The sequence below is a fragment of the Abramis brama genome (assembly GCF_963993115.1).
Source record: "Abramis brama genome assembly, chromosome: 9".
Classification (NCBI taxonomy): domain Eukaryota; kingdom Metazoa; phylum Chordata; class Actinopteri; order Cypriniformes; family Leuciscidae; genus Abramis; species Abramis brama.
Window position 1 is genome coordinate 32,422,703 of NC_139971.1, and position 26,926 is coordinate 32,449,628.

A 26,926-nucleotide genomic window follows, 5' to 3' on the forward strand; every position below is an offset into this window, starting at 1 on the left:
CCTCGGCCTCAACTGACATGAAGTTAGCGAAATCATGGAAAGGTGGGAAATCTTGAGTCTCACTCAGTGTTTGTGTAGCTTGACGATTCCAGCGGGCAGCCGCCCAATCAGGAAGTTTACTGACGAGTTTTCTGTTTTCCTCACAATCATTCAGTATTTCCAGTCCCTTAACATGAGGCATAGCATCTTTACACGCATTCAGGAAATCGGAGAAATTTCTGAGTCCTTCAGCGTCCTTGGGCTGTATTCTGGGCCAGCATGCGAGTTTCTCTCGAAATGCTCTTTGTACAATGAACGGCTGTCCATAGCGATCCTGAAGTCTTTTCCATGCATCCTTGTAAGCTTCCTCATCATTTCTGTAAAACATCCCTTCTAGAGTTTTCCGAGCGGAACCAGTGACATACTTCTTCAAGTAGTATAGCTTGTCTGCTGAGGAGATGTGTCTTTTGTCAATGAGTGATTGAAAAGAAGCCTTCCATTCAATAAAGTGAATGGGGTCACCACTGAAGACTGTAGGCTCTGGCATAGGAAGTCTGTTCAGCGTTATACTGTCTTGAACAGCCTGTGCAAGGTAAGACACATCAGCATTGAGAGTTGGCGATGATGTTTTTTCATTGAGTGTTGGCTTAATTGAGGATGAATACACAGGTTCTTGTGTAGGAATGCTTACAGATTGCTGCAGCTCGTGATTCTGATTGGTAGAGGAAATTATTTCTTCCTTGTCATACACTTCTAGTCTGGCTCTAGCTGCTCTTACCTCCTTGACTGCGTGTAATCTTTCAAACTCACTCCTTTGAGCATCAAGTTCTCTTTTTTGCCTTTCTTCTAGAAGTTGTATTCTTTCCTTTTGTTCCTTTTCCTCCAATAGTGTTGCATATTCGGCTTCCTTTGCTGCAAGCTCTGCTTCTGCCTCTATTCGTTTAGCCATCAGTATGGAATTCAGTGAAGGTTGACTTATGGGTGTACTTGACTTGGAGCTGATACGTGAGACCGTAGAACCATAGACGGAGCGAGCATAATCTCGATCAAGCAATTCACGAAGACGCCCTTTTACTCTTTCACCGTCTAGGTCTCCATCAACACCTGAGATCCTCTCATAAGCAATCTTTACTATATCCTTCGTCACAGAGTCACAGGCATCAATCCGTCTTCTTGTATCAGTAGGAGGAGTAACATAACTTCGAACTCTCATGTATGCGTTCATTACATTGTCTCTTTCATTTTCCAATGTGTCTATAAGTGTTGCTAGCTGACTCTCAGGAATGTCCGTTTTCAGCTGCCCTCTTGCCTTTCGAGCCTCAGCTTTCCATTGCTCATATGCGTGCATGAGCCTTCTCTCTGCCTTTTGTGACTCCTCTCTCTGATATGCGAGCATCTTTTCTGTTGGAATTCGTGCACGACCAGAGCGACGTACTTCATCTGTTTTTACACCATCAGAATGATCATCTATCTCATCTTCAGAATCTCTGCTTTGAGAAGGTAGGATTTTTAAAACTTCCATTTCTTTCACAGGAGTGCACGACTTGGATCCTTGGTCTGTCATCATTTACATCAGCAAATGGAATCAATAAGAAAAGCTCTTACTGTAGCAGCCCGGTTGAATAAAAGAAATTCGCTCTCTCACTGATGTTGTCGGTTTATTGTCCTTAATGCCTTCACAATGCCATCACAACGTCATCACAACACCGTAAGAGCTAAAACAGATGAATTAACATTATTGGAATTTGTAAATAATTCACGTAGGCTACATATAAATGAAACAAAACAGTAGTCGATATAGCAACAAAATTATGAAATTAGTACTAACATTTACCATAAACAACTTAAATTACTCATAAATCAAACAAACATATAAAACCAATCTTAAAGAGACGATATGCTATGTAACATTATACAAATGTATAAATATAAATGATGTATACCTTGTACTCCTTTCCAACCAGGTGCTAAACACAAAAAATAAAATAAAATAAAATAAAATAAAACAGCGACTAGATGCCTAAATTTACTTAAAGGTGACCTTAAAAACTAGAATTCAGATCCGTGAATCCGTGACCGCATGGTTCCGTGTCTCCGTCTGTCAGCAATCTGTATGCGCGGCGCGCTCTCTGTGCGCAAGCGATCTGTTCGCCTTTCCGGCAAGCCACCTTTCAAAATAAAGGTCTCTATAGGTTAAATAACTAAGAGTGCAAAGTAAACTTCCAAAATATAATAAACACAATATTACGAATATTAAACTAATATTAAGAAATATAGTTATGATAATATCAGAATAATACCCAAAACTAAATCAAATAACTGAGGGTTATTTACATGCAGGATTTATCATGATTAAGTTTCAGAACAAATTTCATCACTGATTGATTTATATTGTAATAGTTTTTTACTTGTTTGTTTGTATTGATATTGTCATGGAACAGAAGAATTCAGACAAAGGTAAACTCTGAATGGAGTTTATTGAATGACACTGGTTATCAGCAGGTGAGTCTCTGGATTGCAGATAGTTCTGGTGATACTTGGCATGTGAATGAAAGTCTTATCTTTTGTAGGTGACAGAGAGAAGTGACCGGAGACTGGCAGACGATGACGAACAGGAGACTGAAGATGACGAAGGATGAGACAGTTGTAAGAAAAAATGATGTGGATGTCGAAGATCTCATGTACTGCATTGAGGTGCTACTGGACTTGTAGGCTATTAATAAATAATGGATACATACAAGCAGACGACAAATACGTTATAATAACCGTAATTAAACTACTAAACTATACCTGTTTCATCTCTATACAGCACTCTGACTCTGTAGGCATTATTGTCCGACTCGAAATGAACACCGTTACTGAGAGTTTCTGATATTATCATCATTCCATGTCCTGAGAGACTGAGCGCGAGCTCATGAAGCTCCGCCCCCTGAGTCATCCAGCAGCAGCTTATTTGCATTTAAAGGGCACACACTAAAACAGCGCGTTTTTCTGTGCCCTAAAAAATGACAATTTAAACATGCTGTAAAAAATGATCTGTTGGGTATTTTGAGCTGAAACTTCACATACACACTCTGGGGACATCAGAGACTTATTTTACATCTTGTGAAAAGGGGCATAATACGGGACCTTTAAATCATTTTATTTAATACAAAACAACATACAGAGGCGTACGAGAGTCGCGCCTGTCTTTTCGCGTGAATGAAACGCCTTGCATAAACACATGACTTTATTCCTAATGATAATGAATATAATTCATTTTGATGATAAAATGTCCTCAGAACTGTCACTTTATGTTTAATGTCCTTTACATCAGAAAAGAGCTCTCGGCTTGCATAGCCAGCAAAGTATGATAATATTATATCATTGATAATGATAAAGACAAAGACCTCACACAAAACACAGGAAAGCTCTTCAAATACAGGCTTCAAATGAACTGCTGTTACCGAGAATCCCACTGAATGTGGAAACGCACAGCTGTGGGGATCCGAGGCCAGATTCAGATCAGCTCGGACCTAACAGACAACACAAAGCAACAAGGTCACGACCCCTTATGATCTTATTTCTCGTTTTTGTCAAAATATATACATTTCCATTTAGCAATATACATTTCTTATAAAAGATATGAAAATTTATTTTAAGAATGGAATTTAAAATCTCATTTAAAGAATAAATCTAATCAAACAGCTTAAAATTAGAGATATAATCTTTTACCTTCACAAGATATTAATATATATTTTAAAGGGTTAGTTCACCCAAAAATTTAAATTCTGTCAGTAATTACTCACCATGCCGTTCCAAACCCATAAGACTTTCGTTCATCTTCGGAACACATAGACCGTCAATGGAGGGACAGAAATCGCTCAAAAATATCTTCATTTGTGTTACGAAGATGAACGAAAGTCTTATGGGTTTGGAACGACATGAGGGTAATGACAGAATTTTCATTTTTGGGTGAACTAACCCTTTAAAAATGCCTTATCTCACAGGTAAATAGTATATCTCATTTAAAGTATAATTCAAACCAAACTTGAGTGAAATTTATGCTGAAAATTCAAGATGTAATATCTGAAAACAATTAAGTATTATTATCTTACACAGTTTAAAGAATATTACATGTTTTAAAGAGAAAACAAGAAAATGTAATTAAATAGTGCATAAGATGAAATGTAGCCATGAATGTTTATTAATGATGGATGGGTGGATTCTGGATTCTGAAATTGTGTGATTCAATCAGTGTTGCCAGATTGGAAATGTCCAAGTATCGTAGCCTACCAGAAGCTCAAAATTATCGTATTTGGAAGAAAATGATCGTACACGAGTCAAACCTGTACAGAATACAGCATGAAAATGGGGGGGGGGTCACACACTCAAGGTCTCTTGCTCACTCTCTCTACACGTTCTTTCCCCGGTAGACGTAGAATCCACAGCTAGATCAATGAGAAACCCTATGATTACAACGACCATCATTTGAAGTGTCACACAGGTCTGAAATTATCGTACATTATTGATCGTACAGAGGTCAAAATTATCGTACAAATACGATAATTATCGTACATCTGGCAACAGGACACTCACTGTTTAAATATAGGCAACACTGCCACCCTGAGGCCCCAGAACGAAACAGGCCATTTCTAAAATACATTTTGTACATTCAACAAAGACAGTTTTACAACTGAATACTTAAAAGTGTGACTCAGATTTATTAATTAAAATTTATGGAGGTATGATTAGTGCCACGTGAAAGAATGCATGCTTCATTTAACTTTGTTTCAAAACCTGGTGCGTTTTTTGCCTTTAGTTGGGTTCGTTTAGGCCTAAACACGGCATTCACGGTCAATTGAAAACAAACTCTGGGGCGGTTCGGTTGAGGTGAGAAAGCAATCCGACCCAACGGACCAACAAACCAAGCGATAAAATTCACTACAGGATCTGCAGCAGTGTCTGATTCTGTAAGTGAGCATGTCACAGATGAAGAGTGCCTCTTCATCTTAAAAAAATTGCTTTTCTGCGTGCATTGCAAGAATGCTGTCCCAACAAAGTCTGGATTCCAGTTATAACTGCATTATATATCAGGACAGCTACAGATAATGCCACTATAAGCCTTAAAGTGGTCCTATTATGCTTTTTCACTTTTTCAAATTTAGTTAGTAGTGTGTAATGTTGCTGTTCGAGCATAGTAAAGATCTGCAAGGTTACGAAGCTCCACTCCAAAGGGAGATATTTTATTTAACAGAATCCACTTTCCAAGAACTACAACGATTGACTCGTTTGGAAGTCATAATGTTACTCATTTAAATAATCTCCACCCATGGAATATGCAAAAAGGAGACAAGGCCTGGTTGAACTGCATTAGAGAAGACCGTGTTGTCGCTATGTCAAAGAGACACTGACACAGTAGGAAAAAAAAATACTATGGTAGTAGTCAATGGGGCCAGAGATCTGCTTGGTTACAAACATTCTTCCTCTGAGTACAGCAGAACAAAGACATTTATACAGGTTTGGAAAAACTTGAGTAAATGACAGAATTTTTATTTAGGGATGAACTATCCATTTAAGTGTCTTATTTGTCATCCAAATGTAATGACCTTACATTTAAGTTAATGATTTGTTTTTGTTTTGTTTTTTCATTGTACTTATATTTTAAAAAATCTACCTGTAATATAGCTGTAATTAATTTCTGTAATAATTACAAATAATTTGACCCTTCCCATACATCTGTGCCCAACCTTAAAAGGTTAGTTCACCCAAAAATGAAAATTCTGTCATTAATTACTCACCCTCATGTCGTTCCAAACCCGTAAAACTTTCGTTCATCTTTTTAATTAAATCTGAGAGCTTTTGGTCCCTCTTTTGACAGCAACAATCAACTACCACTTGTCACAGTGTCTGGTTTGTGTTCCCTGGTTACCACTAGATCAGTGGTTCTCAATTCCAGTCCTCGTGACCCACTGCTCTGCACATTTTGTATGTCTCTCTTATCTGACACACTCAGTTCAGTTCATGTAGTCTCACCTAATGAGCTGATGATCTGGTTCAGGTGTGTCAAATAAGGGAGACATACAAAATGTGCAGAGCAGTGGGTCACGAGGACTGGAATTGAGAACCACTGTACTAGATGTCCTCCTTCCCCACAGTTTCTGTCACATTATGAACTGCATTCCCCACAATCCTTGTCTGTACCAATCACTGTTCATTGCACTTCTATTACAAACCACACACGGGAAACAGGGAGATCCAATAGCAGTAAGTATTTATTAAAGGGAAATCCAAAATCAGTAGTCAAATCCAGGCATGGGTCAAATTCCAATATAGCAATCCAAAAACAAAAGACAAGAGCAGACTAGAAACAGACACTGAAATGGCGTGATAAATACACAAGGACTCTGTGACAAACACTGAAACAACCAGGGTATACACACAGAACTAACAATGAAACAGGGAACAGCTGGGAACAATGATGACGGGGAACAGCTGAGTGCAATGAACAGTGATTGGTACAGACAAGGATTGTGGGGAATGCAGTTCATAATGTGACAGACACCGTGGGGAAGGAGGACATCTAGTGGTAACCAGGGAACACAAACCAGACACTGTGACACCACTTTGATGCTTCAAAACATTCCAACAATCTATTCCAAATGAATTGAGCGGTTTATAGTCCTGTCATTTTAAGCCAAAATGGGGGTCAACCTAGGACAAATTGCAACAGAAGCAAACTCAACTGATTTTGTATCCTCAATATGTCCTGAGTAAGGAAAATAAAGCCCCGAAGAATCCCATTAGGAGTAAGTTTCGAAAAAGAGAACCAAACCCCATCTCTGCAATAATAATGAATAAAGGCTGGTTTAAAGTACTTCTTCTTGCCTCTATGTATTAATGTTTATGGGTAGCCTAAATGGGTTCCATTCAGACCTTAACATTAAGTCTTTTACATGTCAACAAGATTCAACAAGACCTGGCTGTACCCAATGTTTAGATCTGTTGGGGTATTTATGCAAATTAGCACACATAATTAGATTATTCACCGTTTGTCCATGTTAACAAACAATTTTAAAAAACTTGTAATATATTTTTTTTTTTTGTCTTGATGTAAGTAATCAACTCAGTAATTTTCATGGTGATATCTAAAGGTTAAATTTTTTTACCCTATTCATGTGAGAAAAATTTCCCCTTCTGGGCTTTTTTTTTTTCTTACTCAGGGCATATTGAGGATACAAAATCAGTTGAGTTTGCTTCTGTTGCAATTTGTCCTACCTTTTTTCATAAAATGACTGGACTATTAGTCCAAATTTTCTGAAGAGACAATCTCTTTAAATGATGAACATATTAAATTTAGGCTTTTATTTACATATAAACATTGGTCAATTCACACATCAGTTGGGGTAAACGGAAGCTCAAGAATGTTCTCTTGACAGGCGAGAAGACATTAGGTTTATTCTTGTAAAAACAGAATAAACTGTTTTGGCCTGGAGCGCGTCGGCCCTGGAGTCACGCCTTTTTTCAGCCTACCTCTGGCAGGCTGAAGAAAGGGAGTTGTCTCCGCGTTGGTGGAAAACCACACTTCGCCGTTTCTCCCAATCCACCCAGATCCAGCATCCTCCGAATCCTCCTCGCCTTCAGTGGAAGCTAGAGAGGATGATGAGGGTGCCACATCCAAATCAGGATCTGACTCTCCTGAGTCTGTGGTGTCAGAGGGAGAAGACGATACATCCTGCAGCTCGCTGGAGGGGTCAGGCTGCATAATCATCTCTAAAACTTCACTACAAGTCAAGCCCTTTCTCATGTTGCTTGCTGCTCTTCTCACCATCAAATGACCAGCAGGCTTGCATGCACGCGTTAAAATCCACTTGCTTTGTTTTTGTTTATTCTGCATTTCTCACCATCAAAAGGCAGCAGATGCATAAATACACTTACTTTGTTTTTGTTTACTCCATGTAGTTCTGAGAGCTGAGGTGCATATTTTGATTTTCTCAGACGCATCAAGTGGGTTCACACACACACACTTTATTATGCTATTATACTCCATATAAACTCCATATAACTCCATGTAAAAGCCAGAAACTAAGCTTTTTTTTGCACAGGCCTATCTAAAGGGTTAATGGTGCCACCTGGTTATCAACAGTAAAAATTACAAATTTTACCTCTTCCCAACAGGGAAAACCACCAACAATCAAAAATGCATGATTATATGGTGTCATTTCTTTGCAATCAAAAAATGTGGTTATAATGGAAGTCAATGGGGCAAAAACAGCCACCAACAGAAAATGAGGGAGAAAAAGTTAAAATCTGATGCTGCACAAAAACTAACAATGCATCAAAACCAATGTTGTTTCTAATCTTTGACATGTCCAAGACTGTGATAAAAGGTAAAAAAAAATCCAGTACACAATCATATTTTATATTGAAAATGAGTCATTTTGTGTGTTTTTTTCCCCCAAATCAGTGACATCATTTACGAATTTGGCAATTAAAGAATTAAAATCCAGAATTTTTTTAAAACATTTAGTATTTTTGAGCAGGACTGAGGTTGATTAATAGATTTATGCAAAAAAAATTGAAAAAAATATTTATCTGATACATTTTTACAGCAGTTTAAAGTAGTGGCTGTTTTCAGCCACGAAACATAACGAAAGGGTAGTGAATTTGAACAATGCACAAGGGTTAAGGTGTGTCACTGCAATTAACTTGAATTAAAACGATAGTTTACCAACAAAAAAGTAAACATCAAGTCATCATTTACTCACCTTCATGACATTTCAAACATGTTAACTATGTGACAAACAACTGAAACATTTTCCGGCTATCAACTGCTGTTAAGTGGGCTGAACAATAGATAAGCTTATTATTAGAATCTGAACAAATCTTTTTACCTGGTTTTGTGAACTGAATCGACTCTTTTGTCTCCACAGTGCAATTCATTCACTAATCACTGTTTGTGTTCTACAGAAGGAAGTCATGCAGGATTTATCATGATTAAGTTTCAGAACAAATTTCATCACTGATTGATTTATATTGTAATAGTTTTTTACTTGTTTGTTTGTATTGATATTGTCATGGAACAGAAGAATTCAGACAAAGGTAAACTCTGAATGGAGTTTATTGAATGACACTGGTTATCAGCAGGTGAGTCTCTGGATTGCAGATAGTTCTGGTGATACTTGGCATGTGAATGAAAGTCTTATCTTTTGTAGGTGACAGAGAGAAGTGACCGGAGACTGGCAGACGATGACGAACAGGAGACTGAAGATGACGAAGGATGAGACAGTTGTAAGAAAAAATGATGTGGATGTCGAAGATCTCAAAAATGAAGTTTATTACAGCATAGCAGTGGCAAGGTACACAAAGCACCTTGGGTTCACCGGCGTCAGAATGAACCCAGAACATCCAAATCTTAAACCTTTTATCCTGTTCTTAATGTAAATTAAGTTGCTCTTGTTGCAACAGTTGTGGTCTGTATGTTAATGAAGTTGTGACACCCCAATGTCTGAGAAAGTTCTCTGTGTTCCACACCCAGTCCCATTCTACAATTGACTACCATTTGTTCAGGATGTGATCAACCCAAATGGTGAAGAAACAATATAACTTGACTTTCTTTCATCTCTATGATAATTAAGCCATTTTGGGGATGAGCTCATTCTAAAATATATTTTGGAGTGGAATTTGGGTCGAGGCGGACTACAATTTCTTACACAGTTCAATGCATAGGTTAGGCCTAGTTTTCCACAGGTAGGTATCAGGTATGAATGTGTGAACCAGACTTAAATGGAGTGGAGCTGATGAAGGTGAATGATGGCAGGTGTGGATGATTGATGAGTGTGGGAGCCAGGATAGATCATGGGAAATGTAGTGCAGTGGTGACAGGACTAGTGACTGAGGATTGTGACAGATATAGGAGACACAACAACCTATGACACAACTGGATCACATATGATGAAAAAAGTAGTTAACTATTTTAGACAGGCTTCAGATTCAGAAACAAATTACTTGAGACAGTTTTGTAATGAATAATTCTGAGTAGCCAAATCAGTCAGATGAATCCGTCAGAACAGCTAGTTCCATGCCAATGCATCATTAGCCTCATAAATACAGCCATCTCTGTAATTTGACAAGGACAGTAAAAGATTAACTAAAATTAATCTTAAAGTGTTTGCTGGGTCTCAAGATTTCACCTTTCTTGGTGGGTCCTATGAAAGCCCTTGTCCTAGCTATGAAGTGAAGTTACAGAAACATAAGCCGCGTTTCCACCGCAGGAACTTTCCCCAGGAACTAGGAACTTTGGGCTGGTACTCGATGTGTTTACACCGCAGGAACCAGGGTCTAAATTAAGTTCCGGGTAAATATTTCCCCCTCCGCTAGTCCCTGCTCACGAGGTAGTACCAGAGCCCGTCTACGGAGAGCCTTGGCACTTCCTATTAGCCCCATTGTATAGATCTTGGTTGCAGTTCCATTAGAATTCCACTGGAGGTGATCGCGGGCGAGTGCAGACTGAATGGGAGTCTATGGGGCTAGACGGCTAAATGTGTCTCTTTCACCCGATTGCCGTTGAGAAATCTCAGATTTTATTGTAGGTTTTGCAAGTTCAACATGGGTTATAGGTCGAAAGTTGAATGAACGAGTACTTATGTCCTTTCGATTTCTTACAGGTTGAGTTGTTGTTGCCCATAACACGCTAGCATTCTGCTAATGAATGCTGATTGGTCAGTGAAGGACTGATTACGACCAGAGATACCGCTTGATGGCATCGTGGCATCCGAAGCGGGACCAGAAACAAACAAAACAAAAACTCTTCTAGCACGTGTATTTACCTGTGTCAGCTGTGTTGTCGATGCCTCGAGAGAAAAGAAAGTGCAGAGCGCGAAAGCACCAGAGTGAGTGAAGGATTGCCGTGAAGCAGTATCTCTGGTCGTACGATGTGTGTGACGTCATTGACATTTTAAAAGACTTTTTAAAGCAAATAAGTGACTCTAAAAAATCTAACACCCAGCAATGTGTAATTTCTTTGCATCTCCTTTCGAATACAACATTCAAATTACTAGACAAAAAATTATATCCTGAGAAAAGTGGATTTTGATGGGTATTTCGCCATAGACCTCCATTCATTCTGCACTCGCCTGCGAGCGCCCCCGCATGGACAGAGACGTGTTACTGCAGCCAGTCCAGAAACCGGAAGTAAGCAGAGAGTGCCAATTCTCTTCCTATTAGACATTCTCTGGTAGTACTTTTTCAAAGTTCAGGAACTTTCGGGGGTGGGACTTGTGCGCTGCACAAGCTGATTGGTTGTGTTCACGCCGCATTTTGGTTGGATGACTCCACGCAGCATTTTATTTATTTTTAACCTCCCTTTTTAAAAAATCTATTGCGGTTCGTGTCGTGGCTTCATGCAGTAAGAGTTGTCTGTCTGCAAATATGGAATTTAATAAAAAAAACTGGTGGACTGGCGACGAGTTTCAGGCTTTATTTTGTGGAAGAGGAAACTTTCTGCGCGTTCGTCCCAGCCATCTCACGGTCAATGTCCGCCAGGGACGTCACTAGGATTGGAAGACAGGGGGGGCTTAGCCCCCAGGGTATTAGTAATTTGCGTTTATAGAAAATCTTACAGTGAATTTGAGTAAAAAACAACTATGTATATGTTAAGCTGTATTTGTCTCTTCAACCCTGTTACCATCTTCAACCCTGTTACCCTAGCCTCAACCCTGTCACACTTACATTTTTATTAATTATTCTTTAAAGTTTATGATTAAGTAATTTAATGTTTGTTGAACTTAGTCAGAACTGTTCAGAGCAATCACAAGAATACTGATTTTAGTTCAAATTCTGAAGTTAAGCCACATCTTTGATTAAAAATTATAGGGTTGCTGTCACAAAAAGTGCCCATTTCAGGCTTTATAGCATATAAATATATATACATATATATATAAGTGTAAAATTATATGTAAATGTTATGGTGCATGGTACAATTTCTGGTAAGCTACGCTTTTTTATTATTTCAATTCAATTCAGTTATTGTAGCCTAATTTGATTTAATATTGACTCATTATCACTACCTAAATATTAGGTAGGCTACTCAAGATTTTTTTCTCAATAAAAAAACAACTCACCTAATGCTGTAAACAGACAGCCCTATCAGCTGGTAGTATTATTTAAGGTTAAAAGTAACTCAAATTAAATATAATGTGTGTTTTTTTTATTATAATAACAACAACTTTATTTAATGATATAAGTAAAAATATAATAAATATAGAACACATATTTAGCAAAATACTCTCTATAGGCTAGCTCTTTTTTTTCTTGCCAACTACGTGCTATAGCCTATATTATGTTCATTAAATGGCTTTCCTGAGGTAAATGTGACATAATTGTTCTCCAGCTATGTTATTGACCTCTTCACGCTGATAAAAAAAAAAACACTGATTGATCGATATTATGTATGAGGAATATACATTTCGGTAAGTTGTAGCCTACTACTGTATCAACAGTGTTTTTTTTAGTAGAGATGATCGGTTGACGTGCGCTAGGGATTTGTCACGTAACATTTACAAACACCAAGACGGTATTTATTGTTTGAATTTCGTAATAAAAGTGACAGAATCTGATAGTTGAGATTCTTTTATATCATAAGTAACCTGCTCTGTCTACTGTCCGCAATAGCTGATAACATACAAATTTTATATCTAACGTTAGCATTACGAGCTTACTGAACACGCTTTATCAGTGCTCGTCTCTTTTCTGCCACAGCTTTTATTATTAAGTCATTATGTTTAACTTTACACATTGTCATCTATTGCAAGGCACTCCAAACCATGTTATAAATTTACTAACAGGATTGAAATAGCACTTTGAGGTTAGTAACAAACAACTATTTACAAGACTGTCACTATTTATGATTGATAGACGGGGTTCAGGCTTTTTTTAAGCGTATTTGCGAAAGAGGGAATTTTTGCGCGTTCGTCCCAGGCATCTCACAATAACTGATAACATGCGTTGTCTAATTTTATACGCATACGAGTTTTCTGAACACACTTTAGTATCAGTGCTCGTCTATTTTGTTTTGTTAATTACCTCGTTAGTAAACCAATACATAACTGCAGCACAGTTTGAATCTCCCCCATAGGCCTACTTATTATAAATGTGGCGCTCAAAACTGATTACTGTCTGTCGCAGACTGGGAGGAGCAGTTGCGCGCAGTTTACCTTCCCGGTACTTTAGACCGCGGTGTAAACGCAGAAAGCAACCGGTCTGGGGACAAATTGTTCCAGGTAATTTCGGTGGAAACGCGGCTATAGTCTTCCTGATCTAAGAGTTTCAGAAAATAATTTGATCAGAGGCCAACTCTTTTTTCAAAATATCAATTTCCTTGTTGTCTCATGAATGTTTTACTCATAGCGTATTAATGGAAACCCTCGATCATGAAGGGATTTCACCCTTAAATTTTAATTTCCTTCTTCCTTGTACACTGATCAGCCGCAACATTAAAGCCACATGCCGTATATCATGTAGGTCCTCATCAGACTGCCAAAACAGCTCTGATGCGTCAGGCATGGACTTCACATGTCCTCCACATGTCCTCCACAAGTCCTCTGAATGTTTATGTGATATCTGGCACAAAAACAATAGCAGCAGATCCTCTAAGTTCTGCAAGATGCGAGGAGGGGTCTCCAAGGATCAGATTTGTCCAAATGTCTGTTCCCCAGGTAAACTATGCACATGCACCTGGGCATCCACCTGATCTTAAAAAATGTGATTCATCAGACCAAACAGCCTTCTTCCATTGCTCCGTTGCCCATTTCTGATGCTCAGGGTCTACAGCATTACAGTTGGCCCCTACCCCCCCAATAAAAATGTCACAAGGCAGTTAGTCAGTACATTTCAAATTGTGCTCATGCTTGCATAACTTTAGAAACATTTCTTCCTTGTTTTTCTAGATGAAAAGCCCTTGATAACCCCTACTACTCTCTGTATGAACGTACAACAGGATCTATCAACTATAACCATAGTGATATTGACTAAAGTAAATTCAATTTTAAAGTCTTATCACATTTGAAAAAGTCAAATTAATTCCTGAGTGAGAGCAAAGTATTTGAGTCACGCCAAAGACTTTATATAAGAGACTTTGGTCGCACATACATAACACTCACAGAGGCAGTTCAGTGGAAGACAGTGACCATATCTAAAGTTCACCAGTTGTCCTTCCTTGCACCACTTTTGCTAGGTACTATTTTGGAGATGATCTGACCCAGTCATCTTTGTCCCTGGTCAAAGTCACTCAGATCTTTTCGCTCGCCCATTTTTCCTGCTTCCAACACATGAAATTCAAAAATTGACTGTTCACTTGTGGCCGAATATATCCCACACCTTGACAGATGTCATTGTAATGATATAATCAATGTTATTCACTTTACCTTTCAGTGGTTTTAATGTGGCTGATCAGTTTATATCTTGCATATCGACAGTTACATTAATGTGCTTTGCAAAAGCTCATTTGGTCTTTGTGTGCTGTAAGTCAACTAGTTATTTCGCACGGACTCCATTTCCTTATGCAAATTATGTGCATGAGAATTAACCCCCAAATGAATGCCATTAGTTGGAAGCAGAGAATTATCTAGAATGTCGCTGTATAGTGTGGCATTACAATATTTCTTCCCTGTAATTGTGTGTCATTGTATAATATGTTAATTAGAAGTGATATAACACATTTGTTTAACCATGTAGTTGTATATCCGGTAAGTCGCTTAAAATATTTGAGTATTTGAATATTATCATCAAAGGGAGTGGGAAATTAAACTGAACATGGACAGGCAGATGATTTATGTGTAAAGATAAATATAGAAGTCACAGCATAGAAACTCCCTCCCACCTGGTTATAAGGCTCTGGTCTGTTTTACATATGGTCAATCAAAGGTTTTTGCTGCCTTGAAAACATCACTATGGAAAAGCAGCAGAGACATGAATTCAGGTAATCATTTTTTGTTTTTCATTTATCAAACTTACATTAAATAATTAAAATTAAGATCTCCACAAACATTTAATTATGCAGCTAAATGCTTATTTTCGAATTTAACATTTTTAATATTCCACTTTCTCTCAAATTGATTTCTTTATAAATAACAATTCTTTACCTATTCCTGGCATATATTCCTTCAATCTCTCTAGCATGATAAATACCAAAAAATTTTTTACATCTTTTAAATTTCTCGTTCAAGTGAACTTTAAATTTTCCATTAAGCTATTCCCTTTTTTTCTTCCCAAACAGGCGACCTTGGGATGCGTGCAGAGAAGTGCCGATCATTCAAGATGAGCAGATGCCAAAGAAACGAATGCGGTGTTTGAAATGGTTCTCGTGTGCCATTGTTGGCATACTTGTCTTTGCCCTTGCGCTGCTCAGTAAAGTGAGCTGCTTTAATATTGGCTAATCATTTTTGGATGATAGGATAACAGTTAACTTGTCTATTGAATATTACACAAAAGGCTCGGTTTGACTGAAACTATTTTTTTTTCTTTACAGACATCATTTTTGCTTTTGATAACATTTGGGAACAATAAAACTGAGATTATATGTTCAGAAAAGAAGCCGGCCGCCCTACTTGGCATTGGCTTTGTTCTGGTTGGGCCGAGTGTTCTCCTTTTGCTAAAAAGCACATGGAAGTTCATCTTCAAGAGTTCAGCCATGCCCTCTAAAAAAACTGTTTTTTGGGTAAGCAAACAGAGTTTTTGTTAAACAGATGTATAGTAGCAGAGAAACTGATTGTTATGGCAGTAACCTTTCTGACTTTGATTTGATCTTTGCTCTAGGTCCTGTGTGTTGAGTTCCTGGTAGCATTTGGAGCTGCAATTCTAACAGTAGTAGCCATGCCACACTTTGACATTGTCACCAATGTGATGATCCTAAACAGTGTGAGCATCCTGTCAGCAGTGTTCCAGGTAGTCGCTGAGTGCCTCGCCAAAGAGAGGAAGCAGCTTATAATGCTCCCCGTAAGCTCCATTTTCTTCATCGTCCTGGGTTATGTGCTTTTTGCAGTCAGTTATCTGGTAATCGAACATTCCCCTCAGATGAGAATATCAGTTGGCCTTGCCATTCTGGGGACCATCTGTGTTTCTGTGAACTGGTGGGAAAACTACAGCACGCTCTTCTCCATCTCATGTCTAGAGGACATTTCCAAAGACATCGCTCAGTCCCGTAATGTGGTGTGCATCATCTCCAGTTTGATGAGAATCCTGATTACTTCAGCTGTGGTTGTAGCTTATGTTCCTCTGTCTGGTCAGAACTGGGAATCGCTCAAATCCGTCTTCGAAACAGTCATTATTTCATTGGTGGCGCTCCAGATTGTATCCTCTGCGCTGTGCCGCTGGTTTGTAGTTGTGGCTTGCAAGATGCACTCCCTGCACCGCAGCTTCGCTTTGCCCATGTACATGGCCTCGATTGCAGTTTTGGCAGTGTTTTTGATTCCACTTGCATTTAAACTCCCAGAGTCTAATCAAACTTCTACTTGTTTTGAGAACGTTAAGTCGAAATCCAGTGATACATTGTTGCGGTTGATGTTGACTGATGCTACAAATACTCTACAAGCCAGGTACATCGTGGAAAAAAAGAGTACAGGAGGACTGGCGTGTTTGATCTGCTCTGCTCTGAGCTGGTGGTTGGGACTCATGCTCAGTACATTTTACATCTGGTTCCTGAAGATCCATCGAATAGAAAGAACCCAAGATCTGTTCGTGCGACGCATGTATGAAGGAGCGTTTCTGGAACAGTCCATGTTGCTGAACACCCGTTTTGAAACCAGAAAGAAAATCAAGGAGAAACGATGGTAAGTGTTTCAACTTTCTATGGTTGCATATTGTTCATATCAGCCAATATTAGAGATTTTTAAATGATCTGTATCAATGTTGAATATTTAATGTTGCATTCTCATTTTTTTTACATTTATATTATCTGACTCTTACTTCTCTTACTCTTATGTCCATCTATAAAAACACTAATATTTTAATAACACCGTTAAATGCGAAGTAATTAAATTTTCATACTGTAATGTTGTGGTGCATAGTCACTTGTGTCCTTAAAAAAATATTTTACTTTTTAGTGCTTTATTTTTAATGTATTTAGACAAATTAGACAAACTTATCTTAATCAAAGCATTTTACGCAGTAAATGTGTTCCCATTAAAATTTACAAATGATTTTTTTTAATGTGAAGACATCAGTGAGATTAAAAGGAGATCAAATGGAGTTTTGCTAAAGTCTCTAAAGCATCTCAGACTGTACACTCGCCAAAATACCAAAGTTTGCAATAAAACTCGAACTGCTCGAGTAAAGAATTTTATCACATTCTTCCAAATCCAAATGATCACAGCTATGCCATGCACTGTAATTTTGTTGCTTTATACTTTTACTGTATGTCAACTAACAATTGATTCACTTGCTTACAAATGTTAGTAATTAAATGAAATGTATCTGAGAGCGACCTCTGAGAAATTACAATTTTCCTTTGGATTTCTTAATGTGTTCCTCAGCATAGAAGAAACCATCAGAGTGTTTCTGTGTGCAACGATGTGGCATGAGACCTACGATGAAATGATGAAGATAATCATCTCTATGTTTAGGTAAACATACACTTACTCATTCAGTCTCAATTGAATTGTACTTGTAATTGAATACTATTTCTTTTACTACCAGGCTCGACAAATACAGGCCCAAGACCGACAAACACAGAGACGTCGAGTTTGAATTCCATATTTATTTTGATGACGCTTTCGTGGATGTTGATAATGGAAGGCAGCGCCATGCAAATGAATACGCTGAAATTCTTGTGGATGTAATGAAAGAAGTTTACACGTAAGAATCCTCTTTATTTTGATTATGGTTTATGGTTGTTTGAGTATTTATGGGAAAAAACGAATCTAATAATACTTCACATGCATTAGCATTTTTAGTGAGGAGGATCCATGTATATTCAAGCAGGCGCCATCACTACCATGCCAGAAGATCATAAACACCCCCTATGGAGGTCGTCTGGAATACACCCTTCCTAATGGCAATGTGATAATGGTTCACTTCAAAGACAAGAAACTTATTCGTCACAAAAAAAGATGGTCTCAGGTAAGGGTCATGCAGCGCTCGATGGTATTTTAAGCCCCCAATAGCTCCTTAGAGGCAGCTAACCCTACCCTCAACCTTAAACCTACCCATCTCCTCACTGCCTGGAAGGCGCCGTTGGGGGCTTAAAACACCAAACACCTCATGCAGCTAAACACAGGTGCAGATGTTTTGTGCCCAGAACTTCACTAATCATCTGTGTTTGCAGATAATGTACTTGTATTACATTTTTGGTTGGAGACTTAACAGACAGTACTTCAAAAAGTTTGAGGTAGGACAAGGACTGGATGACCTTAAGGAGAAACTGAAGGTTAGATGCTTAACTTTACAGTTCACCACTAGTATTTTACATAATAATACAATATCAGCTAGACTCTGAATGTTTTTAATGCTCATTAGAAAGAGAAGGAGAACACGTATATCTTGGCCCTGGATGGGGATACTGATTTCCAGCCGTCCGCAGTCATGCTGTTAATTGACAGACTGAAACTCTACCCAGAGGTTGGGGCTGCCTGTGGCAGGATTCATCCAACAGGCACAGGTTGGATATATATATTAAGTATAAACCATTTTTATCAGGTCATTTTATTGTTTTTGATTCATTACTTTAAAATTTTCTAAACATCTAGAATAGAATAGTTTTGGTTCAGTAAGATTTTATATATAATATATATATATATATATATATATATATATATATATATATATCTCAAATTAATACTTTCAGCAAGGACACATTCATTTGACATAAGTGACAGTAAAGACATTTAGAATGTTACAAAAGATTTCTATTTGAAATAAAAGCTGTTACTTTTAACTTTTTATCAAAGAATCCTGAAAAAATGTTTCATGGTTATATTTAATTGTTAAGCAGCACAACTGTTTTCAGCACGGATAATAATAGGAAATGTTTCTTGAGCTGAAAATCTGTGTATTAGATTGATTTTTGAAGGATCATGTGACACTGAAAATTCAGCTTTGCCATCACAGGAATTACAATTGCAAAATATATTAATAAAATAAATATTTATTTTAAATTGTAATATTATTTCACATCAACTTTAAGGAGTACACTACTATGGACTATAGGAAGCTAATAGGCATTGACTAAAAGCCATACAACTCTAATATGACTGTTTTTACTGTATTTTTGATCAAATAAATGCAACCTTGGTGAGCATAAGAGACTTCTTTCAAAAACATTTTTTAAATCTTCCTGGAACCCAAACTTTTAAAAAACTTTTCTAGAATGGTTTTCAAAGTATGAGGCAGAGGAAATATGAAGAATAATTAACCAGATACAACTACTAATAATAAATTAAATTAGAAAAAGCATTCAAAGAGAATCAAAATAAATAAATTACATTTTTTTAAATAAAATAAAATCAAGATAACAACCAAATATGTCTGAGCTGTATGTATTGTCTGTAGGGATAAAGCCAGTTATGATACCTATAATCATACAGTAGGTGGTATTTTCCACCAAATTCATCTGTCATTTGGTAGAAACTAGTCGCAAATATAGACATGCACTCATCTTTGAAAACTATGGAAACATCTACATTAAATATGGTATGATGTTTAACTATTTCGCCGCTTGATGACCATTGTAAAATCTGAGATCCACTCATCTATTCTAAAGAAAACTGCACTTGCGACTACTTATGTATAGTATAGATTATAAAGGTGATAAACTGACTAATAAGATATTATGCTTAAAGGGCCCATGGTGTGGTATCAGAAGTTTGAATATGCGGTAGGCCACTGGCTGCAAAAGACCGCAGAGCACGTGTTCGGCTGTGTACTGTGCAGCCCTGGATGTTTCAGTCTTTTCAGAGGAGCCGCACTCATGGACGACAACGTCATGAAGAGGTATACAACTAAAGCGAGTGAAGCCAGCCAATACGTCCAGTATGATCAAGGTAATGTCTACATGATAACCACATGACAAATAATATCAATTCAGCCTAGACTAAACAAATTCACCCTCTTTTCGGTTTAACGTCAGGTGAGGACCGCTGGTTATGCACTCTGCTTCTGCAGCAGGGGTGGAGGGTTGAGTATAATGCAGCATCTGATGCCTACACCAATGCGCCTCAGGATTTTAAAGAGTTCTACAATCAGCGCAGACGCTGGGGACCTTCTACCATGGCCAACACCATCGACCTCTTGGGCTCAGGAGGACTGACCTCTGAAAGGAACAGCTCTATCTCAAAACTTTACATCTTGTACCAGATTATCAGCATGGCAGCTTCCATCTTGGGCCCTGCCACTATCTGTCTCATGCTATCAGGTAAGGATTTGCTTGCATAGAATAATTGACAGTAATTTATTTGCATTAGATTCAGTGTGCTGTTTTATGGCAGAAAAAATGGGCTATTAAAGTGCTTTCTTTATCTTGCAGGAAGCTTTGTGTTCGTTTGGGAAATCAGTGAAAATATTGCTCTCGTTTTGGCCATAGTGCCCCCTACTGTCTATCTCATCTTGTGCTACAAACTGACATCTGACATGCAGATTAAAATTGCAGCAATTATGAGTGTGCTCTACGCATTTCTCATGGCGGGAACAATTCTCTGCATCATAGGTAACGACTATGTCTTTTTCATGCCTAAAAACTATTTAGAACATCAATATTTTTAGACTGCACATACTTTATTTCCTCATTTCTACTCTCATAGGGGATTTAGTGAGGCAAAAAACTTTTCTGACCCCCAGTGGTCTGTTCCTCATCGGCATGGTGGTGTTGTACATCATTACGGCAGCTTTACACCCTCAGGAGTTCTCACTGGTCATCTATGGGTTGTTATACTTCCTCTGCATTCCCAGCGGGTATTTACTCTTGGCCATTTACTCAATAGTCAACATGAACAATGTCACGTGGGGCACTCGTGAAACCGGCGGCCAGGCTAAGACTACAGCAGTCGATGCCATCAAGAAGAAGGTCATGAATGCCACATGTTGCAAATGTCCATGTTTGGAATCTGAAGAAGATTCGAGCAAGGAGATACTACCTGCAGAAACCATAACAGAAACTGAAAAGCCTTTGGATGTTCCTTTGGAAACACAAAGGTAAAAAAAACAAAAAAACTACACTATAGCACAAATTCACATTGTTTCATCCCATTTCTATCCACCTGTGTAGAATTTTTATATAGATTTGAAAAAAATTAAATTAACTAATTAATTACTTTCAGATTACAGTGGATGTTTTTATCACTAATAATACTGTATTCCTACAATGTAGGGCAGAGGAGTTCCCACTCAGTGCTCACCAAAGTAAGTATGACTTCCATACTTAATATCCTAATATTCTAGCTGTTGACTTATTGAATTAGATTACGATTAAAACGGTTATATATTTAATTCCAAAAGCTTGGATTGAACATCTGCAGATGAAATCTTATGACTTTCCCTTGGATGAATCTGCGCTTCCAATGGTAAGACGAATTGGTAGAAATAAATTATATTATATTATATTATATTTTTTATATTTTTTTATAATTTATTTATTTTTGCAAAATAATTATGTTTATTATTATTATTTTTTGGCTGTGCTAACTGGCCCTGCTCTTGGTTGCTGCAGATATGTCAAGTGCATAGTTTATACACATAATATACATGTACTGTTTCACCACATGCAGGATGAAATCAATTTCTGGAGAGAATTGCAAAAGAAATATCTAGAACCTCTTAAAGAGAATAAAGAACAACAGGAAAAAATAGCTAATGATCTGAGAGAACTTCGAAATAAGGTAAGCCTCGTAAGCTTGTCAATATGCAAAAATGACTTTGTATGTGGTTTTGTCTATATGCTCTGGAACAGTAAACTTTGGTCTCCATGCTGTTTTGCTGTTCTCTTTCATATAGGTTACATTTGCCTTTTTCTTCTGCAATGCACTTTGGCTAGTGGCAACTTTCTTCCTTGAGACAATTGGTGACTCAATCTCCATAAAGATCCCAAAAATGTTTCCTAATGGGACTCGATCCACAACAGAAGTGTTTTCCCTTGATCCAATTGCACTGATGTTTCTACTGAGCTTCGCATTATTGCTGATAGTGCAATTTATTGCAATGCTATACCACAGGTAACTAAACATGCACAAAAGAATAAAAATCATTATCACTGATTCTTTGATATGGTTAAAATTGCCAGACCTTTTTATTTAAGTTTTTCACTAAATCACAAAGTGGAGATCATGCAATACATTACATATAAAACCAGCCTAAAGTCTGAAGATTCCGTTTTATTCCTATTTTTAGTAATGGTGTATTATGTTCTTTTGTTTCAGAGTCTACACATTAATCCATTTTGTGGCATATACTGATACAGAAATTAAAGCTTGTAGAAAGCAGTCTCATCAGGTGAGCCAATGGATCCACACTACATTGCCATTTTAAATGTTTTTTTATTTGTATTATTAACGATGTCCACGTTTCAATAGGTTGCACAGATCCAGGACTCAAACCCCCAGTATGAGACGTATGAGACGTATGACCCAGATACAGCCTTATGTTTTCAGAACCCCCCTGTTTTGAGAAGGAGTGTGTCTTTAGTATAAGAATTTGTATTTAAATCTAAAGATGTATTGTCCTATAGATACTAATGTAGCACTATTAACATTTTCTGAATTATTTATTTAAGGGGAATTTAAAGAGTAAAAAATATGTCAATTAATGATTTTTATTGAGTTAATTACATGATATGCCAACTAATAATCAGATTAATCACAAGCAATCACTGATACCGGATAGTTTTTGCTAAATATTACATTATTTCTGCCTACTAATGCTTTGGATATATATGAACATTTCTAGAGAGTGACCTTTTAAGGAGATTGTGTTATAGGAAATATTTTAAATTATTTCTTTGTACATATTTACTGTTGAGTGTATTTAAATAAAAATGATCTATTATCTTTTGTAATCGTCTCTCATTGTGACTCCAGACGTTTTAATGTTATTGAATAGAAGATCACAGTTTTATGCCATCATTCATGTGACATATGAATGGTGCATTTAAATTAATGTATTAATTAATTGTAGAAAGGCCAATGGTAGTGTTTACTTGTTAATGTTTAAATGCCAATTTGACATATAAATACATTTATAAGTTATTAGGTTTCATATACTTACGATATTTATCCTCACAATGTTGGCCAAACACACACACACCCACACACATGGTCAAGTTAAAGTTTATTTAGATTAGTTTATATCCAAAAAATAGTAAATACAATGGTACAATAAAAATCAGCACCAACTATGTCTATGTAGAGCATTTTGCCTCTAACAATATGAGAGAGTCACAGTAGCATGTCTTTCTAAACAATTATACAAAAATGGGAAGCCTTTATAACAGCTTTCAATAATAAGGTTATAAATATGATAAGCTTAGATCAATAGTTCATTTACATTCAAACATGAATATATATGAATTCCATTTGAACGTACATTCACTAGTGATCTGCTAACCATATGCAATGTAATGTTTGTTAATGTCATTAATGAAAGTTGTTGCCATTTCTTTAAGTTTAACCTGAAAAAATTATACAATATTTACATAATAATTTGTGATGTGTAAAAGCACATAACAATAGCACTATGTTAGAGGACCGAATGTATTGGCAAATTTAGTACAAAAACAAAAGGTTAAAGGCAGAGCTATGAATTATTCAGTACTGGTTCTTAGGGGAAAGTTCTGTCCATGTTCATGGAATCGGCATAAGGATAGACCAGGAATCCAGAGAATGTTGTGTAACGTCCCTGGTTGCTGTAAACGGCGTATCCGTCATCCTGCTGACTGTACAGCCAGACACTGTCTCCTCTTTTCAGTGACAACAGCAGACTCTGACTCTGCATCTCTCTCCTCCTCGACAAGTCCTCGTCGAACACCATGGCCCGCACCTCCCCTCTGCCCAACATCAGCTTCACCGACAACGCCCGACGAGGGTGTTTCCCCACCGTAAACGCGAAGAAGTACGCACCGGGGAAGTGGCAGGTGAAACGTCCAGAAGTTTTGTTAAAGTGGCCGCCTATGTTAACGTATTCCACGTCAAACGTGAGAGCTTCTCTTTCCCGTTGCCCTCTGCTTTCACCCAACACTGATGATGTTCTTGCCACTGAAAACGCAGAACGTGGTTCCTCAATGGTTGTTCTTCTCCAGTCATAATGGGCATCTATAGGGGGAGGACAACCTGGAATATGGAGGCCTGGAGGAGATAGGTGGTTATTGAGATATCCAACAGATGATGTGGAGTCTGGGTAGACGAGATAACCGCTAAATGTGATGTATGGTCCAACGTTGCTGTAGATGGCGTAGTCGGGATTTTCCTGAAGCAGAAGGTAGACCGTATCCATGGGCTTCAGACTGACCATCACGCTCTGGCTCTGCACCTTGCGACCCTGGTTCCGGTATCCGTCGTACGCTATGGCCTGCACCTCTATCCCGTTCTTCACCAGCATGACAGACAGCATCTTCTTGGGAAACTTTCCCACGGTGAACGAGAAGTAGTACGCACCAGGCAGGCGGCACCTGAAACTGCCTGTATCTGGGTTGAAGTCATCACCGATGTTGACGAGAAGGCGGTCAAAGGTCACGACCCGCTGAGTGCCACCCAACACGCTGCTGCTACGTGTGGCGGAAAAGGCAGAGCGCGGGCCTGAGGTCATTGGCGGGATGTTGAGGGACGCTACACAGCCCAGACATGTGACCAGCCCAAGTAAACAGGACACACCACTGCTTGGTCTCCATAACGTCACGCCAGCTGCTGTGGAAAAATACATTATCGTTATCAAAAGTCTTCAATGTCACTTCTTGGCACTGTTGAAAACGTAAAAAAATAGTTCTCAAACAACTCCAAGTAATTATTCAAAAATATATCAGTGTGGCATTATGTATTTTGCACCAAAGGTACAAAATGAAATCTTTAATGCTGTATAATACTTTAAAATCAAACATTATCCTTGAATTCGTTTAATCATGTGATTAACGTTAATGGGATGTTTTAACTCTGGTGGTCTTCAGTCAGTAGGCTTACTAGGCTATGACATTTTTTCACTTTATCGGAATTATACGAAATTATATCGCTATATGAACACACAAAAATGTGGATCTGATTAGAAAAGGCTAAACTGTCTTTTAAAAAATTGTTTCAGTTAAAAATGACAGCCATAGGAAATGAATGGGAAATATAAAAATACGAAAATACAAAGACATTTTCTGTGGTACTGTCTACAAATCAGCCATGATAAAGTAGTATTTGATATTGTCTAAGTATATATCCAAAGGGAAAACCTAATAAAAGTAAGTAATGTCTAAAAATGCCCTTATAAACACCTGGGGAATACCCAGCCAAATATATATTTGCAGACATCTAGTGGTTGCACCATAGTATAACATGATTTTGACATGAATACACCAATCTGCCTTCCATGCATTATTATTTTAAATAACTCATGCTCTATTTTTAATTTAAACACTGTATTAATTGAAAATAAATATTAAAATATTATAATTATTTTATGTAGAAATAAATGTGCATAATTTAGAGGTGTGTTTTCTAGTACAATAAAATCCCCTCAAAATTCAAAATATTAAAGAGTAAATATTATCAAAACAAAATATAGTACATTCCTTTTTAAAAAGTTATCCTTTTTGTCTCCTGTTCACAAGTGTGACACAATAAGGAATACCAAAGGGTTATATAAAGATTTGTATCTAATCTTTTTTTCACTTTTAATCACTCGAAAAAACAACATCAAAGTTCTGCATATTAAATGTGTAATGAACTGGTTAAAATGCCATATCAACGTGCTAGGAAGTTAGGTTTAGCGCTGTCAGAATGGATTCTGCCGTTCATATCAAGTGCTCAGGAAGCAGTAGTCCCTCTAATTCAGCTGGCATTGTCTGTTCACAGTGTGCACCGGGAAAAGGCAATAGATTAGACATTGGTTCATCTGCTCCTATGTGCTGGAACAAAGGCATATTTGGGAGGGAGAATTGACTGACTAAATTTCAGTCTTTCAATTTAAGACCTACTCATCTCTTCTGAATATATTTTGATATGTAAATGCTTATAAACATAATATAAATAAATATGAATGCTTAATAATATAATACACATGTAGAGCATAACATAAAAATAGGCCTATCAATCTTAAAGTTTTAGCTAGGTTTTGTGAATAATGGGAATTGCTATATTAAACAGGTGTTATTAAACAGGTTCTGTTATTCAATATAAATTAAATATGACTTTGTAGAATGCACTGTAGATTCAAACAACAAAAAGAAGAAGAGTTATTATTGTCTACAATTACTGTAACACAATATTTGAGCATAAATCATACTGATTAAAGACAATAAGAAAAGTTTTTTTTAAGCAAACACAGTTTTCATACCTGGTCTAAGTATCTGCAGAAACTTCATTTCTGTGATGACCTGCTCCCTTGTCTCTTAAGCCTCGGTTTGTACACCGCTGTGAAGAGGTCCAAAAGTTAATTCTGTGTGGCATCTACTCTCTCCAAAAACTAGTGCCTCCCATGTCCAAATAAAAGAGGTATTAGGGGAGTGAGGGAGAGAGAGAGAGAGAGAGAGAGAGAGAGAGAGAGAGAGAGAGAGAGAGAGAGAGAGAGAGAGCTTCATGAATAATTTTTCAACCTAAATCAAATATGCTTCATGATTTGATTTTTTGTATTTTTATTAAGTTTTATGTCATTAAGTTTTATGATTTCAAGACTGCAAATATGGAAATGTTAAGTATTTATATAAATAAATAATAATAATAATAAACATTATTTTGCAATTAGGAGGGTGGTTATTTGTATAAAGCAGTGTTCAACCTTATTTATAGATAATTTT

The 26,926-nt window shown here is 37.4% G+C and overlaps 2 protein-coding genes and 1 long non-coding RNA gene across 4 annotated transcripts; 2 read left to right on the forward strand and 1 right to left on the reverse strand.

Moving 5' to 3' along the window:
* Positions 1-9,725: 9,725 nt before the first annotated feature.
* On the forward strand, positions 9,726-21,171 carry LOC311089523 (chitin synthase chs-2-like; the record flags this gene model as incomplete). Its single annotated transcript, XM_084124248.1, has 13 exons — positions 9,726-9,778; positions 15,233-15,368; positions 15,485-15,673; positions 15,772-16,784; positions 17,487-17,576; positions 17,650-17,808; positions 17,898-18,072; positions 18,278-18,379; positions 18,469-18,610; positions 19,791-19,991; positions 20,078-20,362; positions 20,474-20,653; positions 20,748-21,171. The coding sequence occupies 13 exons, from the start codon at positions 9,726-9,728 to the stop codon at positions 21,140-21,142; spliced, it is 3,120 nt and encodes a 1,039-aa protein (XP_083980374.1). The 3' UTR covers positions 21,143-21,171.
* Positions 21,172-21,988: 817 nt separating this feature from the next.
* On the forward strand, positions 21,989-22,659 carry LOC311090135. The gene is made up of 3 exons (XR_014607848.1): positions 21,989-22,154; positions 22,359-22,431; positions 22,512-22,659. It is a non-coding gene; the product is annotated as an uncharacterized lncRNA (long non-coding RNA).
* Positions 22,660-23,257: 598 nt separating this feature from the next.
* Positions 23,258-26,584, reverse strand: c1qtnf13 (C1q and TNF related 13). Of its 2 annotated transcripts, none has more exons than XM_084123490.1 (2): positions 26,467-26,584; positions 23,258-24,833 (listed from the first exon to the last, which is right to left on the reverse strand). In XM_084123490.1, the coding sequence occupies exons 1-2, from the start codon at positions 26,492-26,494 to the stop codon at positions 23,755-23,757; spliced, it is 1,107 nt and encodes a 368-aa protein (XP_083979616.1). In that variant the 5' UTR covers positions 26,495-26,584; the 3' UTR covers positions 23,258-23,754. The 2 variants fall into 2 exon arrangements, with proteins under 2 accessions (XP_083979616.1, XP_083979615.1); XM_084123489.1 differs by having other exon boundaries at positions 23,258-24,836.
* Positions 26,585-26,926: the final 342 nt, after the last annotated feature.

Bases quoted from the DNA above. Each gene is read 5' to 3' on its own strand.
- c1qtnf13 (XM_084123489.1), bottom strand. From the start codon at position 26,494: ATGAAGTTTCTGCAGATACTTAGACCAG. The intron at 24,837-26,466 runs GTATGAAAACTG...ATTTTTCCACAG, and splicing joins TCTGCAGATACTTAGACCAG to CAGCTGGCGTGACGTTATGG.